The following is a 15,809-nucleotide window of genomic DNA, read 5'->3' as shown; positions in this document are numbered from 1 at the left end:
GTCCTCACCAGAAGCACTTGTATAGATTCAGAGTGAGGTGCACCATGAATAGATCTCCCACTGTCCACCCACAAGGCTAACAGGTCTGGCCCTTCTCAGGAACCGTTAATGGTAAGAATTCACTACCTGCAGGAGCTAGAGGTCCTACTTTGCTAGAAAAAAAGGCCATGGGATGTAGCTGATTCCTACAGAGGAATCAGCTTCATCACATTGCAGTGTTACAGGTAGCACATCCCTATAGTTTGCAGTTTCATACATATATGTGTGTGTAAAAATACAGCCTGTAGGACCATGCTACCCGCGGCAGTGCAAGGTCCTACTTTGCTTTAAAAAAAAAGGCCCTCTGCTACCCACAGCAGCAAGAGGTTCTACTTTGCTAAAAAGGGTATTTCAAGCAGTCTCACATGTAAATCCAACCTGATAGCTTTCTTTAACAGTGTAACAAGCTAACAAGCAGTACTTGTGGTATATCTTGCCTTCGGTAAGGCTTTTCATACTGTCTTCCATGACCTTCTCATAAACAAACTATGGAAATGAAACCTAGATGGACATAATGATAAATAAAATGGGCATAGCAATTGGAGTTCCCAGGGATCTGTTCTGGATATGTTTCTATTCAAAATCATAATGACTGAGATAATGGCAGAACTATGATAACAGTTTTCAAGCATGTACAAATAAAGTAGCATGTTTTCACAGAAGCTGTTTCTTGCAAGCGCAGCTCTCACTGAATAAGACAGGGCTCTATACTCCCCTGATCCTTCTGTGAATGTCCCACCATAAATTAAATGTAGAATTAAGATTCGTTCTAGATTTAGAGTTCGAGTTAATGTTTAAGATCACTAATAGGGTTAAATTTAGAGTTTAGATTCGTGGAGAGGGAGACACTGATCTGATTGCTGTGTGCAGGGAGGAGTTTGTACAGGCAGAGCTCTGGACCAGCAAAAGAACCGCTGAGATCTATGCCAAAATCACACAGGGGTTGGTGGACAAAGGCTGCACCAGTGACACACAGCAATGCTGCGTGAAAGTAAAGGAGCTTAGACAAGCCTACCACAGGACAAGCTGGCGAACAGCCGCTCTTGTTCTGAGCCACAGACATGGGAGGCTGATGACATGCAGCCATAGCCACCCTCATGAGGCAATGGGATCCGAGCCCAGAATTCCAGTCTGCTGTAGGGACTGTGCATCACTCCTTGAGTCGATGCAGCCCCTGGCAGTGAGGATGTGCTCCCTCGATCACAGTCGCCTAGCAGGGAGTTGCAAAATCGGATTTGTTAAACGGGATGCTTAAAGTCAAATTAAATAAATTGACCTAATTTTGTAGTGTAGACATGCCCTTATGAGCCACACAAAGTAACTGAGTTCCTTCTAGGAAATAATGAATGTGTCTTATAAGGAGCGGAATATGCAAATAGGCTTGAGAGTTTCCTCTTTAAATCTGACTCCCTCACTTGCACGGCTGCACCCGGACAGACAATCTGCAGCCTCTGTCTCTGGGCAGTCACCAGACCACCCCCCTGAGAACTCTCCTCTCCAAACACGGGACAATGAGGCTTTGGTTGTATCTCGTTCTCATTGCAGCAGCGTTTGAAGGTATTTTCCCCCTTCCCGTGTGTCGTAGCGTCAGTCGGGAGATTGTTATTCTGCTGCCCTAGATACTCATGTTCCCCCTCATTCATCTTCATTCCCAGGTGCGCAGTCCCAGGTGCAGCTGGTGGAGTCCGGAGGGGCTGTGAAAAAGCCCGGAGACTCTCTCCGCCTCTCCTGCAAAGCCTCCGGCTTCACCTTCAGCAGCTCCTGGATGGGCTGGGTCCGGCAGGCTCCCGGGAAGGGACTGGAGTGGATCGGGGAAATAAACTCAGCTTCAACTACCATCAACTACGCCCAGCCCTTCAAGGGACGCTTCACCATCTCCAGGGACAACTCCAACAACCTGCTGTATCTGCAAATGACCGGCCTGAAGCCCGAGGACACCGCCCGCTATTACTGTGCGAGAGACACAGTGCGGGGAACCCCGACAGGGCTCGTACAAAAACCCGAGCGGCAGAACCGCCCTTCCGCCGTGCGCCGCGCGGGGGCAGCACTTCCCCAGACAATCCGGCCCTGGGCACGGGCACGGGAGCTGCAACCAGAGCGAGGAACAGATCTGTCCTCAGGTTTCAGATCGCGGTATCCACACAGACATGACCATGTGTCCATAACAACGGGGGCTTCTTGACTTTAACATGTTCCAGTGTGGCCCTTAGCAGGCACTGAAGTGAAAATGCGCAGCTCAGCAGAGGACTATTTGGGGATCAACTGTTCTAGGTGTAATAACCAGGACCTGGATTTTCCACAGTGCCTAATTGTTCTGGGTGTTAGAAACTCTATTGCAATGTGTTGGGAACTGGGCACTAACGGTCTTACATTCCTTTGACAAATCACCCACTGCCACTGTAGCTCTAATACATTGTGAAAGCACCGCTAGGTTCCGAACCCCTCTGGCATCAATACAAAACAGGTTTTTACCCGAGGCTGCCCTGCTCGCTGACCGAATAGCCTCCTCTCCAAAGACCTCATCCAAACTCTGCCAAAGGCTCTAGTCTTTCTAGTCCCTGGAGCAGACCGTAGCTCGGCCCTTACGCCTGGAGGGATGGGAGCGGTTTCTCACCAGCGGCTGTGTGGTCCGATGGCCCCGCACTCACTAAGTTAGCACCAGTCCGACTCCCTCTCCTAGAGCCCCAGGCCCAATACCTCCGAGCGTTCAGGGACAGGGTTCGTGTCTCTTATAAGAAGGGGAATATGCAAATAAGGGTGGGAGTTTCATGTTTAAATCTGTGTCTCCCTCTGCCCAGGTGTACCCGCAATCCACAGCCCCTGGGTCTGTGCAGTTACCAGCTAGTCCCCTGGGAACTTTCCCCTCCAGCCCCTGGGAACATGAGAGTTTGCACGCACTTAGTTTTCATTGTAGCAGCTCTGCAAGGTATGTTTTCCCCTGAATACCCTGCAGTATATTGAGTTATTGACTCTAATACCAATGTGTTTGTAACCTGTCTGTATTCCCAGGTGTCCGGTCCCAGGTGCTGGGGAATCCGGAGGGGATGTGAAAAAGCCCGGAGACTGTCTGCCTCTCCTGCAAAGCCTCCGGGTTCACCGTCGGAGAGGACCCGATGAGCTGGGCCCATCAGGCTCCTGGCAGTTGCCTGTAGTGTATCTCTCATGTAAGCTACTGGCCTGGCAGTACTGTAAACTCCGCCAGCTTGTCCAAGGCCGATTCACCATCTCAGGAGACAATCCAATAACCTGCTGTATCTGCAACTGACCGGCCTGAAGCTCAAGGACACCGCCTGGTATCACTGTGCGGGGCACAGTGAGCTCAGACAAGAACCTCCCGCGACGGCCAGTAGAGAAAGTCCCAGCTGCAGCTTGGCTGCACGTGTGAGGTAGAGCACATAAAGCAGCCCGGGCGCTCTAACTCAGGACGCGTCCACACTGGCAAGGCACGTAGAGCGCTGGGACTCCAAGGCTGGAGTGCTCCTGGTTCTCCACCTCAGCGAGAGGAATAACACTTGCTACGCCCCCACTGGAGCACCACAGAGCCGGTGTGGATGCCCGGGTCTATCAATGTGCTCTGATTGGCCTCCAGAAGTGTCCCACAAAGCCTGTTCAAGCCACTCTGGTCATCAGTTTGAATGCTACTGCCCTGCCCTCAGGTGACCAACCATCAGACCCACCCTTTAAATTCTCTGGGAATTTTGAAAATCCCCTTCCTGTTTGCTCAGCCAGGTGTGGAGTGCTCTCAGTGCGTCTTTCCAGGTGACCATGTCTCCACACACCAAGTGAATCCCAGCTTGGAGCAATGGTGAGGTGCTGGACCTCATCAGTGTCTGGGGGAGAAAACTATCCAGTCCCAGCTGGGCTTCAGCCAGAGGAATTACGAAGCCTTCGGGCAGATATCAAGGGCCATGATGGAAAGGAGCCATGACCGAGATGCACTGCAATGCAGGATTAAAGTGAAGGAGCTGCAGAATGCCTGCCACAAAGCCCACGAGGCAAACAGCTGCTCTGGTGCTGCCCCCACAACCTGCCATTTCTACAAAGAGCTGGACACAATACTTGGGGGTGACCCGACCTCCACTCCAAGTACCACCGTGGACACTTCAGAGCCCAGTGCAACAAGACGGGAGGAGGAGGAAAGCGAGAGTGAGGGTGCCGAGGAGGGGGGAGCCAGCCCAGCATCCCTAGATGCATGCAGCCGGGAGCTGTTCTCAAACCAGGAGGAAGGTAGCCAGTCACGGTGTCTAGTGCTTGGGGAAGAACAAACACCAGAGGAGGTGCCTGGTAAGCGTCTTTTATTTTGGGAAGGAAGTTGTTCAGTGTGGGCTCTTGGGGTGAGGAAGGTTAGGGCTGCATGCATGCCTAGATGTGGAATAGGGTTTTGATGTGCTCTCTCACATCGCGGTAATAGGCCTCAGTGATCTCTTCAAAGGTCTCTTGTAGAACTTGGGCAATGCGCTTGTGCAGGTTTCTTGGGAGAGCCACTGTGCTCCTTGTCCCAGTCAGGCTAACGCGTCCAGGCCACTGTGCCGTGAGGGGCAGGGGGACCACTGCTGCACACAGGCAAGCCACACATGGGCCAGGGCGGAAGCCACATTGCAGTAGAAGATCCTCCCTTGCTTCCCAAGTCACGCTCAGCGCGTGATATCTTCCCGGGTGAACTCATCCTGTGAAAAATGTGGAGACAGTGTTCAGTATAGGGGCCACCTGCCACTGTTGGCTCTCCCCATGGCACAGAAACCCAGAGGATAGTACGGCTGTGAAACAATCAATCCCCCTTCACCCTGTGCTTACTCACCATTTTGGGGCTCCTGTGGGTTATGTGCACTCGCTTTGGGATGAGCAAATTATGTTATAGTGTAGAATGTGCTTGACCTTAAGTATGGGGGAATCATTGCTCTGTCCGATGTGAACAATGCTGCCTCTGTTAAGAGTTGCATTTTGCCTTTACAGATGCAACCTTGAAACATCAGTTGTCTGTGTTATCACCAGTCGAGAGGCTACTAAGAATTAAAAAGAGGCCACGTAGATGCAAAGAAGACATGCTGCATGAAGTAATGCAGCAGTCCCTTAATGAGAATCTAAAAGCACAGGAGTGGAGGGCGAGTGAAAGGAGAATTCACCAGCAGAGTGAGGAGTGCTGGCAGAAAAGCACGGTGCTCCGGCAGAAAAGCACGGAGTGGCTGGTAAGCATCATGGAGCACCAAGCGAACTCGGTCCAGGCGCTCATAGCCATGAAGGCAGGGCACTACCTCTCCCTCTGCAGCTCTTGTCCCAAAACTCTTTCCCTCATGCCCCCATGTCACATCCAACCCACTTTCCCCAACATCCGGGTTCTTATCACCACCAACTGCCTCCAACACCTGTAGCGTCACCACTCAGACCTGCAAACTACGACCCTTACCCACTGCACTCAACCTCCATCACCATGAATTCGCCAGCCTGAAGTGCAGCACTCATTGCACAGCACTCTAGAGCTGACGGCTGAATATGAGAAGAGGACATACACAAATGTGTGATTGTACCATTCCCCATCCCACCCCCTTCCCTCATTCCACACAGCACAGATGTGTCATGTCCTTTCTGTTTCCCAAGCAGTTGTGTTTCTTTTCAATAAATGAATTTTCTTTTCAACAAATGGATTTTTTGGCTTTGAAAACATTCTTTATTATTGCATAAAGTAGAAGATACCTTAGCCCAGGAAAGCACCAGGCACTGCAAGTCAGTGTAGCAAACACTGATTCCTACGAACATTGGAACCACTGCACTTCACTCCCACACAGGACCTCAGACTTTACTGGTAGCTTTCAGCCTCAAATTGCTCCCTCAAGGCATCCCTGATCCTTGCAGCCCCGTGCTGGGCCCCTCCAATAGCCCTCCTCTCTGGCTGTTCAAATTCAACCTCCAGGTGTTGAACCTCTGAGTTCCATGCCTGAGTGAATCTTTCACTCTTCCCTTCACAAATGTTATGGAGGGTACAGCACACTGCTATAACTGCGGGGATGTTGTCATCAGCCAGGTCCAGCTTCCCATAAAGCGAGCACCAGCGGCCCTTTAAATGGCCAAAAGCACACTCCACAGTCATTCTGCACCAGCTCAGCCTGTTGTTGATCATGCAGAAATGACACTGAGTCTTTGACAGGCGAAGGTCCATGATCTCACTAATATTGGACAAAACCCTTCATTCCTCAATCCTGCCAATAGTCTCACTATAATTAGTCAGATTTGGTATTTTATCCTTATCTAGGAACCTGCCCAGGGCTCTTCTACTAATCTGATTGCTCTGAGAGATTTCAGCATCGATCACAATTGACCACCCTATAAGGGAAGCATCCTCTGCACCATAATTAGCTCCGGTTTAGAGATAACTCCATTGCCAACTGGTGAAGACATTTACATTGATATTTTGAGCAACAGACAAAAAGTTTCCAGCATCAGGTTTATGAACACAAGGCATGGCACAAATGATGTTGTACTCAGTGGGGTGGCGTCCACTGAGTTGTAAAGGGCTTTTGCATCAGGTCTTACAAGGATTAAAGTAGCTTTTCATGCACTAGACATTTTTGAAAAAAATCTCAGCTATAGGCTGTAAGAGTTTTGTGTACAGCATGGTCTCACAGGCACAAGGCCTTAAACTCAGCTGGGTCCTCTTGGTGCTATTGTAACACAAACAATATTGGCCTGAAACCTTTTCTATCAGTGACATGACAGGTGGAAATTCACCAGTCTAAACTCAGCCTCAAGGGCTGAATCCACTTTTTCTAGCTGGATAGTTACACTATCCCCACCAATCCAGCACTGCAGCACCTCAAACACGAATTTATCCTCATATCCAGAGGTGAAAGTAAGCTGGTATGCGCCAGTACGGAGGACCAGTAAGAAAAGGAGACTGACTGAGAGAGGGAGAGAGAAGCCTGCTCCTTGCATCAGAATAGTTTAAACTCAGTTGTTCCCTGATGGTTCAGCCTCCAGGGCTAGGTTTCTGGCATCCTTGTTAATTTCATTCACAGGAGCTGGGGGGAGGGAGTCGAGAGGAGGATGTGTTTGACCATGGCAGGGGCAGTCCTTGTCTGCCCCCGGGATGAGAGGATCTCTCCTACTAATATACACAACAAATACAAGAATTTGGCTGCGCAGCTTAAATCCAAAGCTAATAAAAGCAGGTGGAAGAGGAAAACTCACTGTCACATTGGTTACTCGGCTCCTCCCTCCCCCTCCTCCAGCCAGGCTGCAGACAAGGCTCTGCATTCCTCCCCATTCCTCCCCCCTCCCCTCAGCAGGGGGTCTCCTCTAGGCTCCAGCTTGCAGTAGACTGGCTGAGATGCCTGCTGCTGCTGCCTGCAAAAGAACAGTTTAAACTCAGCTGTTCCCTGTGCAGTTCAGTGCCCAGAGTTAGGAGCCGTTTCTGGCATCCTTGTTAATTTCACTCCCAGTTGCTGTTGGGTGTGGGTGACCATGTCAGGGGCAGTTCTTTTCTGTCCCTGGGATGAGGGGATCTCGTAAACACAATCAAAATCAGGAACCATTTCCAAGTTTAAATGTATCCCATTCCCTTCCCCGGCAGAGGATCATGGTTGTGATGTCCACACTGCTTGCAGATCCTCCTTGAAATATTACTGTTTAAAAAAACACACAAAAATGGAGACCATGGTGGAAAGATGTGTCATGATGATTAGGGTTTATTTTGGGCAAAGCAATTTTGCTAAAGCAACTAAAGATTTACAGGGAAAGCAAACAGTCCCCATAGACAAAACCGCAAAGGGATTAGAGGCGAAAACTGAATATTCAGGGAAATTATTGTGCCTCCTTTTAAAGAAATAGTAGTTTTCATTCCAATCTACCCTCTTTCTATATTGATTTAAACACCTGAAACATCCTTAGGACATCGGGTACAATCTCAGATCTTTTTGTTTTGTCCTGTCTGCAGAGTGCAGAGGCTGAAATTGACAAAACTTTCTCTAAATATCTTGTACATTTCATGAAGGCTATTCCAGTTGTCCTTCATTCACCTCTGAGTTAGCCCCCCCGCCTGGCTCCCTCCCTGGCTGGCTGGCTGTGGTTTTTACCTTGGTTACTTACTCCTTGGTAAACCCCATCCAGAGGTACCTGCTGGCTCTCCGCAGGCAGCAGCCCACAGGGGCCAGTTGCTGGGGTCGCTGCTGGTCGGTGGCAGGCTGCAGCTGCATTGTTTGTGACACATTCATACACATACACACAGAGGTGAAAGTAAACCAGTACAGGCCAGTACGGCATACCGGTAAGAGCCAGTACACCATGCCAGACCACACCGTCTTTCGCTGTGGGGATTTAAAGGGCTCTGGGCTCCCCGCCACAGCTGGAAGCCCAGAGCCCTTTAAACCCCCCGCCTGCAGCTCCAGCGGCCAGGCTGGGGCCGGATTTAAAGGGATCTGGATTGCCACAGCAGCAGTCAGCCCAGAACCCTTTCCCCCCCCCGCGCCCGTTGCTCCGGTGGCCGGGCTGGGGCCAGGATTTAAAGGGATGGGGCTCCCCGCAGTGGCAGGAGCTCTTGGCCTTTAAATCTCGGTCACAGCCCCGCAAAACTTGGGGTTCCCCGTGGCGGCCGGAGCCCCAGTCCCTTTAATTTTCCCCTGAGCTCCAGGAGCCTCCCACCTACCTCTTCAGCTGGGAGCCCTTGGTTGATTTAAAGGATCTGGGTCTCCCAGCCATAGCTGGTGCCCCAGGTCCTTTAAATCTTGAGAGGCCATGCGCCTTCCAGAAGAGGTCACGCTCCCCTCAGGACTCCGGCAGGACGGGTAAGTCCTGTAAGTAACTTTAATGCCTGCTCATATCCACGAAACCCTGTGAAAGTAGAACGAATTAGATTGTAAAAATAGAATGGATTAAAGAAATGCTGTATGCGCCTTTAAGCAGGACTAAGGAATGTTGAAATATAGTTCTCAGGAAGAGAAACATTGAAGTATGAAACAATGAGTCCACTCAAGCTAATGGTGGGACATTAACAGGAGACCAGTAATAGTTAGTAAGGAAGTAAGATGTGCATGTCTAGCCCAGGTAAACCTATCAGTTCTGCTTCCTTTTGTTATCTTGTTCAGTTTGCATCCTTTTATCTGTATAAATTAGATAGTTTGAGTCTTGGCATGGTGCTCACATTATCTGGGTGTATTAGCAGAGCACTTTGCTAATAAACAGAGTGGTCTGACGAACTGTGAGTCCTGAATCTGGCTTTGACACTTGCAGTGGGGAGAAGTATCATTCTCTCCTTTTTACAGGTGGCAAATGGCAGCACTAGGGACCAGATGTTACCAGGTATCTACATATTTGAAGGTGAGATTCAGTCTCCTAAATCACTTTGGATTTCAATGCTGAGCACATCAGTGTCTCAACATCTTGAAAAATCTGGACCTAAAGGCAAGTTTGGCAAAGTATTTAGGTGACAGAAAAAGCAGACAGGCCCTTCTTGGGATTTTCAGAATCAGATGGATGCCTGACTCCCATAGATTTCGATAGAAGTTAGGTACTTAGCACCTATCTGCTTCTTTATTTTCCTCAATATTTTTAATAGTCAGGCCCCAATAAATAAAGGCAGGGATTGGCAGATGACCTAAGGTTTAGGTGTTCAAACTACACTACATATAATAATAATAATAATAATAATAATAATTAATAATTAATAATAATGAAATCAGTGTCTCTAACTCCTTTAGGTCACTTTCTTAGAGTCAGGGATTTCAGGACATAGTCTGAGCTCTGGCATAACACAGGCCTGAAAATGTTATCAATTTGAGACTCGAGCCCTGGCTGATCCTATGCTCCCAAGTGACTTCCCATTGCAAATTGTACCTTTGCCATGAATTTTCCACCCCAATCACTATATTGACGTTAAGCCTTTGAGGTTGACGTGCCAGGCTCTGTGTGGATTCCTTTAGTTCAAGTGCTCTAATTCAAGCTTTAGTTTCCAAAGGTGTGAATTAAACAAATACAATTATTTTCCTGCAGGTGTTTGTATAGACCAACACTGACTCCAGTGCTTTAACCACAAGCCCATCCAGTTGCTCTTTATACACCACAAACAAGCCATGAGGCAAATTCAGAGAGGAAGCCACCTGTTTAAAGCCAAGGTGCCTAGAGACTCTTCCAGACTACACCCCTTTCTGCAGCCCCTGGGTCTGTTTCTCTCCATTTGCCATCATGCTCTCCCCATGGAGATTTCTTCTCTTGCTCTCTCTTCTCTCTCTGAAGCGCATTCTTGTTCCCTAGAGTTATGTCAATAAACAGTTACGTCTATATTGTGCTATGCATTGGGCACATTACTGGTATGTTTAGTGTTCACAGGTGTCCCGTGTGATGTGGGGCTGGTGGAGTCCGGTGGATGACTCAAAAAACAGGAGAGTCCCTAAAGCTCTCCTGCAAAGGTTCTGGGTTCACTTTCAGCAGCTCCTGAATGGACTGGGTGCGTCAGGCTCCTGGGAAAGGGCTGCAGCCATGCAAATCCCTGGGGCAGCACAGACAGAGGCTGTCACTTGCTCACAGGCCACGTCTACACTACAGCATAAAATCAAAATTATTAAAACCAGTTTTATAAAACTGGTTTTATAAAATCGATTTTACGCGTCCACACTAGGACACATTAATTCGGTGGTGTGCGTCCATGGTCCTGGGCTACCATCGATTTCCGGAGCAGTGCACTCTGGGTAGCTCAGTAAAAGAATGAGACCAATAACTTTGATTTCCGTCCACACTAACCCTAAATCGATATAGTAATATCGATTACTCCTCTCGTTGGGGAAGAGTACAGAAATCGATTTTAAGAGCCCTTAAAATCGATTTAAAGTGCCTTGTAGTGTGGATGGGTACAGCGTTAAATCGATTTAACGCTGTTTAAATCGATTTAACGCTGTAGTGTGGACCAGGAGACAGTTAAGAAAGAGATTTTCCCCCGAGCTGACTACAGGAGTTAGATGCAAAATTTGGGATTCCAGCTCACTTAGGTGGCTTTGAGATTCTTAGCCTAACTGGCCAACTACAAGACAAGTGACATTCTTGGCAACGCTGAACATTGGTTTGTTTGGCTGGTTATTCATAGGACACACACAGACATTGCTACATACTCGATACATTGAAGAGGACTCTCTTGATTCATATAATTTAGGGTCAGGTTAGGATATTACAAGCATCTAGTCTCGCCTCCTGTTTGTGGATAATACGTATCTATAACATAACCACACCTGCTCACTGGCTGTTCATATCAAACCTTCTCATTGACTGCACACCCATCCTTCCTAGTGCAGCCAGCGTTCAGACGACAGTAGCGACAGGTGCCTCAGAGAGAAGTTTCTTATGAATAGGACAAATGGACTTTTCGCAGATCAATGAAAATCCCTGGAAACAGTTCTAAAAGCAAATCAGCCATCAAAGAAAAATCACCGCACCCCCGCCCTCCTGCCCCATGGGTTACAGCCAGGAGACAAAAACGAGCAAGTTCCATTAACCTAAAGGAAGAAAAGGAGGGAATTTTTTCTCTGTTTATCAGACCCGCATGGGGGCAGCAGAATGCCAAGTTCGATTATGGAACATTTCTTCCCAAAGACCGAACCCGGGAACACTCACAGGGAATCATTGAAAATTCCACCCGTAGGTGCTGAGGACAAAGCGAGGGTTTGCTCAGCCAAATCCCTTTCCAGTCAGTGGGAACTGAGTACCCAGTGCTCCTCGGAGGGTCTGAAAATCACAGTGCTGGTCCGTATTCCACCAGTGCAGGGCGCTGGTGTTCACACATTCATTGATTCTGTTATTTCAGTTTCATATCCTGGGTGTTACATTTTGATAGCCCAGTATTACACATCTTAATATTGGATTTTACCAACAATCTTTAAGCCCGTATTTAAGTACCACTGAGCTCAGAGTGATTTAGTGTTTTCCTGGATTGGTGCCTAAATTTCATTCATTTGCTCTGGCGTCCTCCATGACTGGGTCCCGCTAAACTCTGAGGTCATTTATTTGTAACGGCAGGTGAAGCTGAGGTTTAGTCAAATGATTTAGCAACACCCACATGCAAATGAAGAAGGGAAAATGGCTGATAAAGGAGAGCAGGCGACCCTCACCGAAGAGCTGCCAGCAGACGAAGGGTTACTGCTTTGCAGCCCACCAGGTTGTTGTGGAGAATGAAAATGATCTGTCTGGGGTTTCTCTTCTTTTTGGCAGCTTTCTCAGGTGAGTGGATGAACCTACAGGTGTCTGGTTAGGACAGCTGGGCTAGGATAGGGGAAATGGTTTTAAGACTAAGACAGAGCAGAGGGATTCAGGAATTCTGGATTCCAAATCCTATTGCTTTAAAGAAATCACATAGGATAGAATTTCAAAGCCATCAAGAGGATTTTGATACACAATTTGCATTATTTTTAATGGGAACTAGGTGTCAAAATCCCTTAGACAGCTTGAAGAATCTCAGGCTGCATTTCTGCCTCAGTTTCCCCTCTTCAAAATGGGGACAACTGCACTTCCCTCCTTCCCAGCAGTGTGGTGTGGATAAATTCATTATTACACACAAGCAGATCAGATACTGCCATGAGGAGGGTAATGGAAGGACTTGGATAAACCTGGGAAGAGAAGGAAAAGAATGGAATTAACTGTGTTTTTATTATTGTTTATTTACAGGTGTCAGCTCCCAAATCCAGCTGACTCAGTCCGGGGCAGAAATCAAGAAGCCTGGAGAGTCTGCGAAGGTGACATGTAAAACCTCTGGCTACACCTTTACCAGCTACAACATTAACTGGGTGCGGCAGGCTCCCGGGAAAGCGCTGGAATGGATCGGATATATTAATCCCAGTAGTGGTGGCACTGGCTATGCCCAGGCTTTCCAGGGGCGATTCACCATCACCAGGGACACCTCCATAAGCACGGCCTATCTGCAGCTGGGCAGCCTGAGAACCGAGGACACGGCCACGTATTACTGTACTAGATACACACAGTGACACAAATCACATCTACAGCCATTCAAAAACCCCCAATGAGAGAACCCAGGTCTCCTCCTAACACTGGAGCCTTTAGTCACCCCAGAGATCATTTGCCCATGTAAACAGATTGTGGGTAATTTCCCTCAAATTTCCTAGGGTCCTAACTCACTTAAGCCTCATAGTAAATAGATTTTTTTGTCTCCTAAGTCACTTCTCAAAGTATGAATTAGGCTCCTGTGACACCAGTCACCTTGTCACAGCAGCAAAACGCTCCTGGGTGAATGGCCTAAGCACCAGGCTATGGGGTATTTTGGGGAGGGGTCTTTCAATCTCTCCTCTTGAAGCTGTTCCACTCTGACTAATTTAATACTCATGAGGTCTGAAAGAGAATGGGGGTGTCTGCACCCCAGATGTCACCCTCGCCATTGACAGTGGAAGATGTGGGCTCAAATCCCTAGTCCCAAATCAGGCTGGGTAGGGAGGGAATTTAACTGGCTCTACCATGTCCCAGGCAAGTGCTCTAACCACTAGGCTAAAAGCTAAGGGAAGCACCAACGAATCCTTCTCTGGCACAAGGACTTTGCGTGGTGGGGAGTTAAGTAACAGCTGGGGCACCTGACTCCAGGAGAGGGCTGTGAATCCCAACTGGTGTTAGGCACCTAACTCCCTTTAACAGGTGGGACTTAGGACCCAACCTTTCCTCAGCATCTCCTAGCAGGGAGGTCAGACAGCGCCCCACTCAGTGCGTTTTCATTAATTGGCTTTGAAATTCATGTGTGTGGCCAGCCGCTAGGCAAGTTATCATTGCTGGCTGTGCTTGTAATTGCTTTCTTTGTCTGTTAAGTCAATCAACACAGAGCAAGTCTGTACACACAGAGCAAACTGAACAGGACTTCTTGGAGTCCCACGTTCTAACCGAGAAATGAACATCTCGTCCGATCCCCCGCACCGCACCTCTTCTGCGGGTTCAGATACAACCTTCTTCCTCTGCTGCTGTGACAAGGAGGACTCTGGGATCCTAGCCTGCCAGATCAGAGAGGTGACAGACACATAAACCAGGGGGAGAGGGAAAGAGAAAATATGTGACTTTGAGAAGAGATTTTCCAGGGATTAACAGAAATCCCCAGAGGAACATCTTTTAGGCTGACAAGAGACAAACACTCTCAGAATGAACTAAAGCTGAAGGAAAGTCTGTAGCCACGTGGTGGCAGGAAAATGTTGTGTGTGAGACTGGAGGGAAATATTTCATAACAAGGGACCCTGGCAACACTGAGAGGATTTTCTCCTCCTTCCCATACATAAGGCCGGGATTTTCAAAGCCAGGATTTGGTCATAAACCAGACTTGTGAAATCGTTGGGAAGTGAGAACCCAGCACTCACTCCTGGGGGGTTGGAAATGACAGCTCACCTGCACCTTTCACCAAAGGAGAGTGCTCATGTTCATCATAGCTTCAGTTATTGCATTTTCCCCATATCCCAGGGGTATTACACTGTCCTAACCTGAGATGATGCATCTTAACATTCCAGCTTTCCGTTAACTCTGAACTCAAACCGAAGTCCACTTGATATCAACATAGAATCATAGAATAGGAGGGTTGGAAGGGACCTCAGGAGGTATCTAGTCCAACCCCCTGCCCAAAGCAGGACCAACCGCAATCAAATCATGCCAGCCAGGGCTTTGTCAAGCCTGACCTTAAAAACATGCTTCCTGCGTTCCTGAATTGGGGCATGAATTCCCTGCAATGGCCCCATCAGTTTGTCAGTCTCGGCTCTGAGGTCATTTATTTGCCAAGGTCGGTGCAGCTGCGGTTTATTTAAATGCTTAGCAATGGCCACATGCAAATGAAGTAGGAAAATGTCCCTATAAAGGAGAGCGACTGATCCTCCCTGGAAATCTGCCGGGCAGCCAGACAGTTGCTGTTGTTGCACCGCACAAGGTGTCTGGGGTAGAATTAAAATGACATGTCTGGAGTTCCTTGTCCTTTTGGCAGCCTTCTCGGGTAAGTGGAGTAAAGGTACAAGCAGTGAGTTAGGACAGCTGGGGTAGCACAGGAAGCCGGGCTTTAGGGTTAAGACATACAACCAGGACTCAATAATTCTTTGAACTAATCATTTAATGTGAAAAGTTACCTAGGGGATTTGGATGCCAATTTCATATTGGGTTTCCTGTGAACTTGGTGTCAAAATCCCTTGGACGGCTTGGAAATTGTCAGGCTGGGCCTCTCTGCTGCCTCGGTTTCTTGTCAGGGAAGTGATGATAACAAGCACTTCATGAATTCATGATGATAACAAGCACTTCCCTACCTCACTGGGGCATTGTGGGGATAACGTCCTGAATACCCCAGATCACATCATTCTAAGGAGCTGGGGCAATGGAAGGACCTGGATAAATCTGGGCAGAGGAAGGAAGGGGAGAGAAATTAATCATATTTTCCTTCCTTATTGTTACTCATGTTCAGGTGTCAGCTCCCAGATCCAGCTGACCCAGTCTGGGGCTGAAATCAAGAAGCCTGGAGACTCTGTGAGGGTGAACCTTAAGTGCCTATATCACTTTTTAGGATATGACTCTGTTCCCGGACACAGTCAAATTTAACCGGAGGTAGAAGGGGACAGGAATAATCCCAGCCCTTGGAGAAGCTGGGTGTGCCAGGAAGAAGCGGTAGGTAACGTGTGTCTGCCAGAGGATTGGACCTGTTGCCAGGGCGTTGTCCCCCTGCCTTCACCCCCAGCTCCGGGAGGGCAGAGAGCCCCGGCTATTGGAACCTGTTAGCGAACCTCGGTTGAAGTGATAGGAGGAGCCGAAGGACCTGCCAGACACAGGCGCCTTTAACTCCG

General features: G+C 48.4%; 1 protein-coding gene across 1 annotated transcript in view; it reads left to right on the top strand.

Moving 5' to 3' along the window:
* Positions 1–1,480: 1,480 nt before the first annotated feature.
* The window catches only part of LOC115642246, a 37,037-nt gene continuing 22,708 nt past the window's right edge, over positions 1,481–15,809 (top strand). The window contains exons 1-3 of the mRNA XM_030545704.1: positions 1,481–1,596; positions 3,049–3,062; positions 15,609–15,615. Of these exons, the coding sequence (XP_030401564.1) occupies positions 1,551–1,596; positions 3,049–3,062; positions 15,609–15,615 (67 nt within the window). The 5' untranslated portion in view covers positions 1,481–1,550. The remainder of the gene's footprint in view (positions 1,597–3,048; positions 3,063–15,608; positions 15,616–15,809) is intronic.

The sequence above is a fragment of the Gopherus evgoodei genome, unplaced genomic scaffold (genome assembly GCF_007399415.2).
Source record: "Gopherus evgoodei ecotype Sinaloan lineage unplaced genomic scaffold, rGopEvg1_v1.p scaffold_39_arrow_ctg1, whole genome shotgun sequence".
Lineage (NCBI taxonomy): Eukaryota > Metazoa > Chordata > Testudines > Testudinidae > Gopherus > Gopherus evgoodei.
The sequence above is the reverse complement of the archived record's forward strand: the minus strand, read 5'-3'. Positions and strand labels throughout refer to the sequence as shown.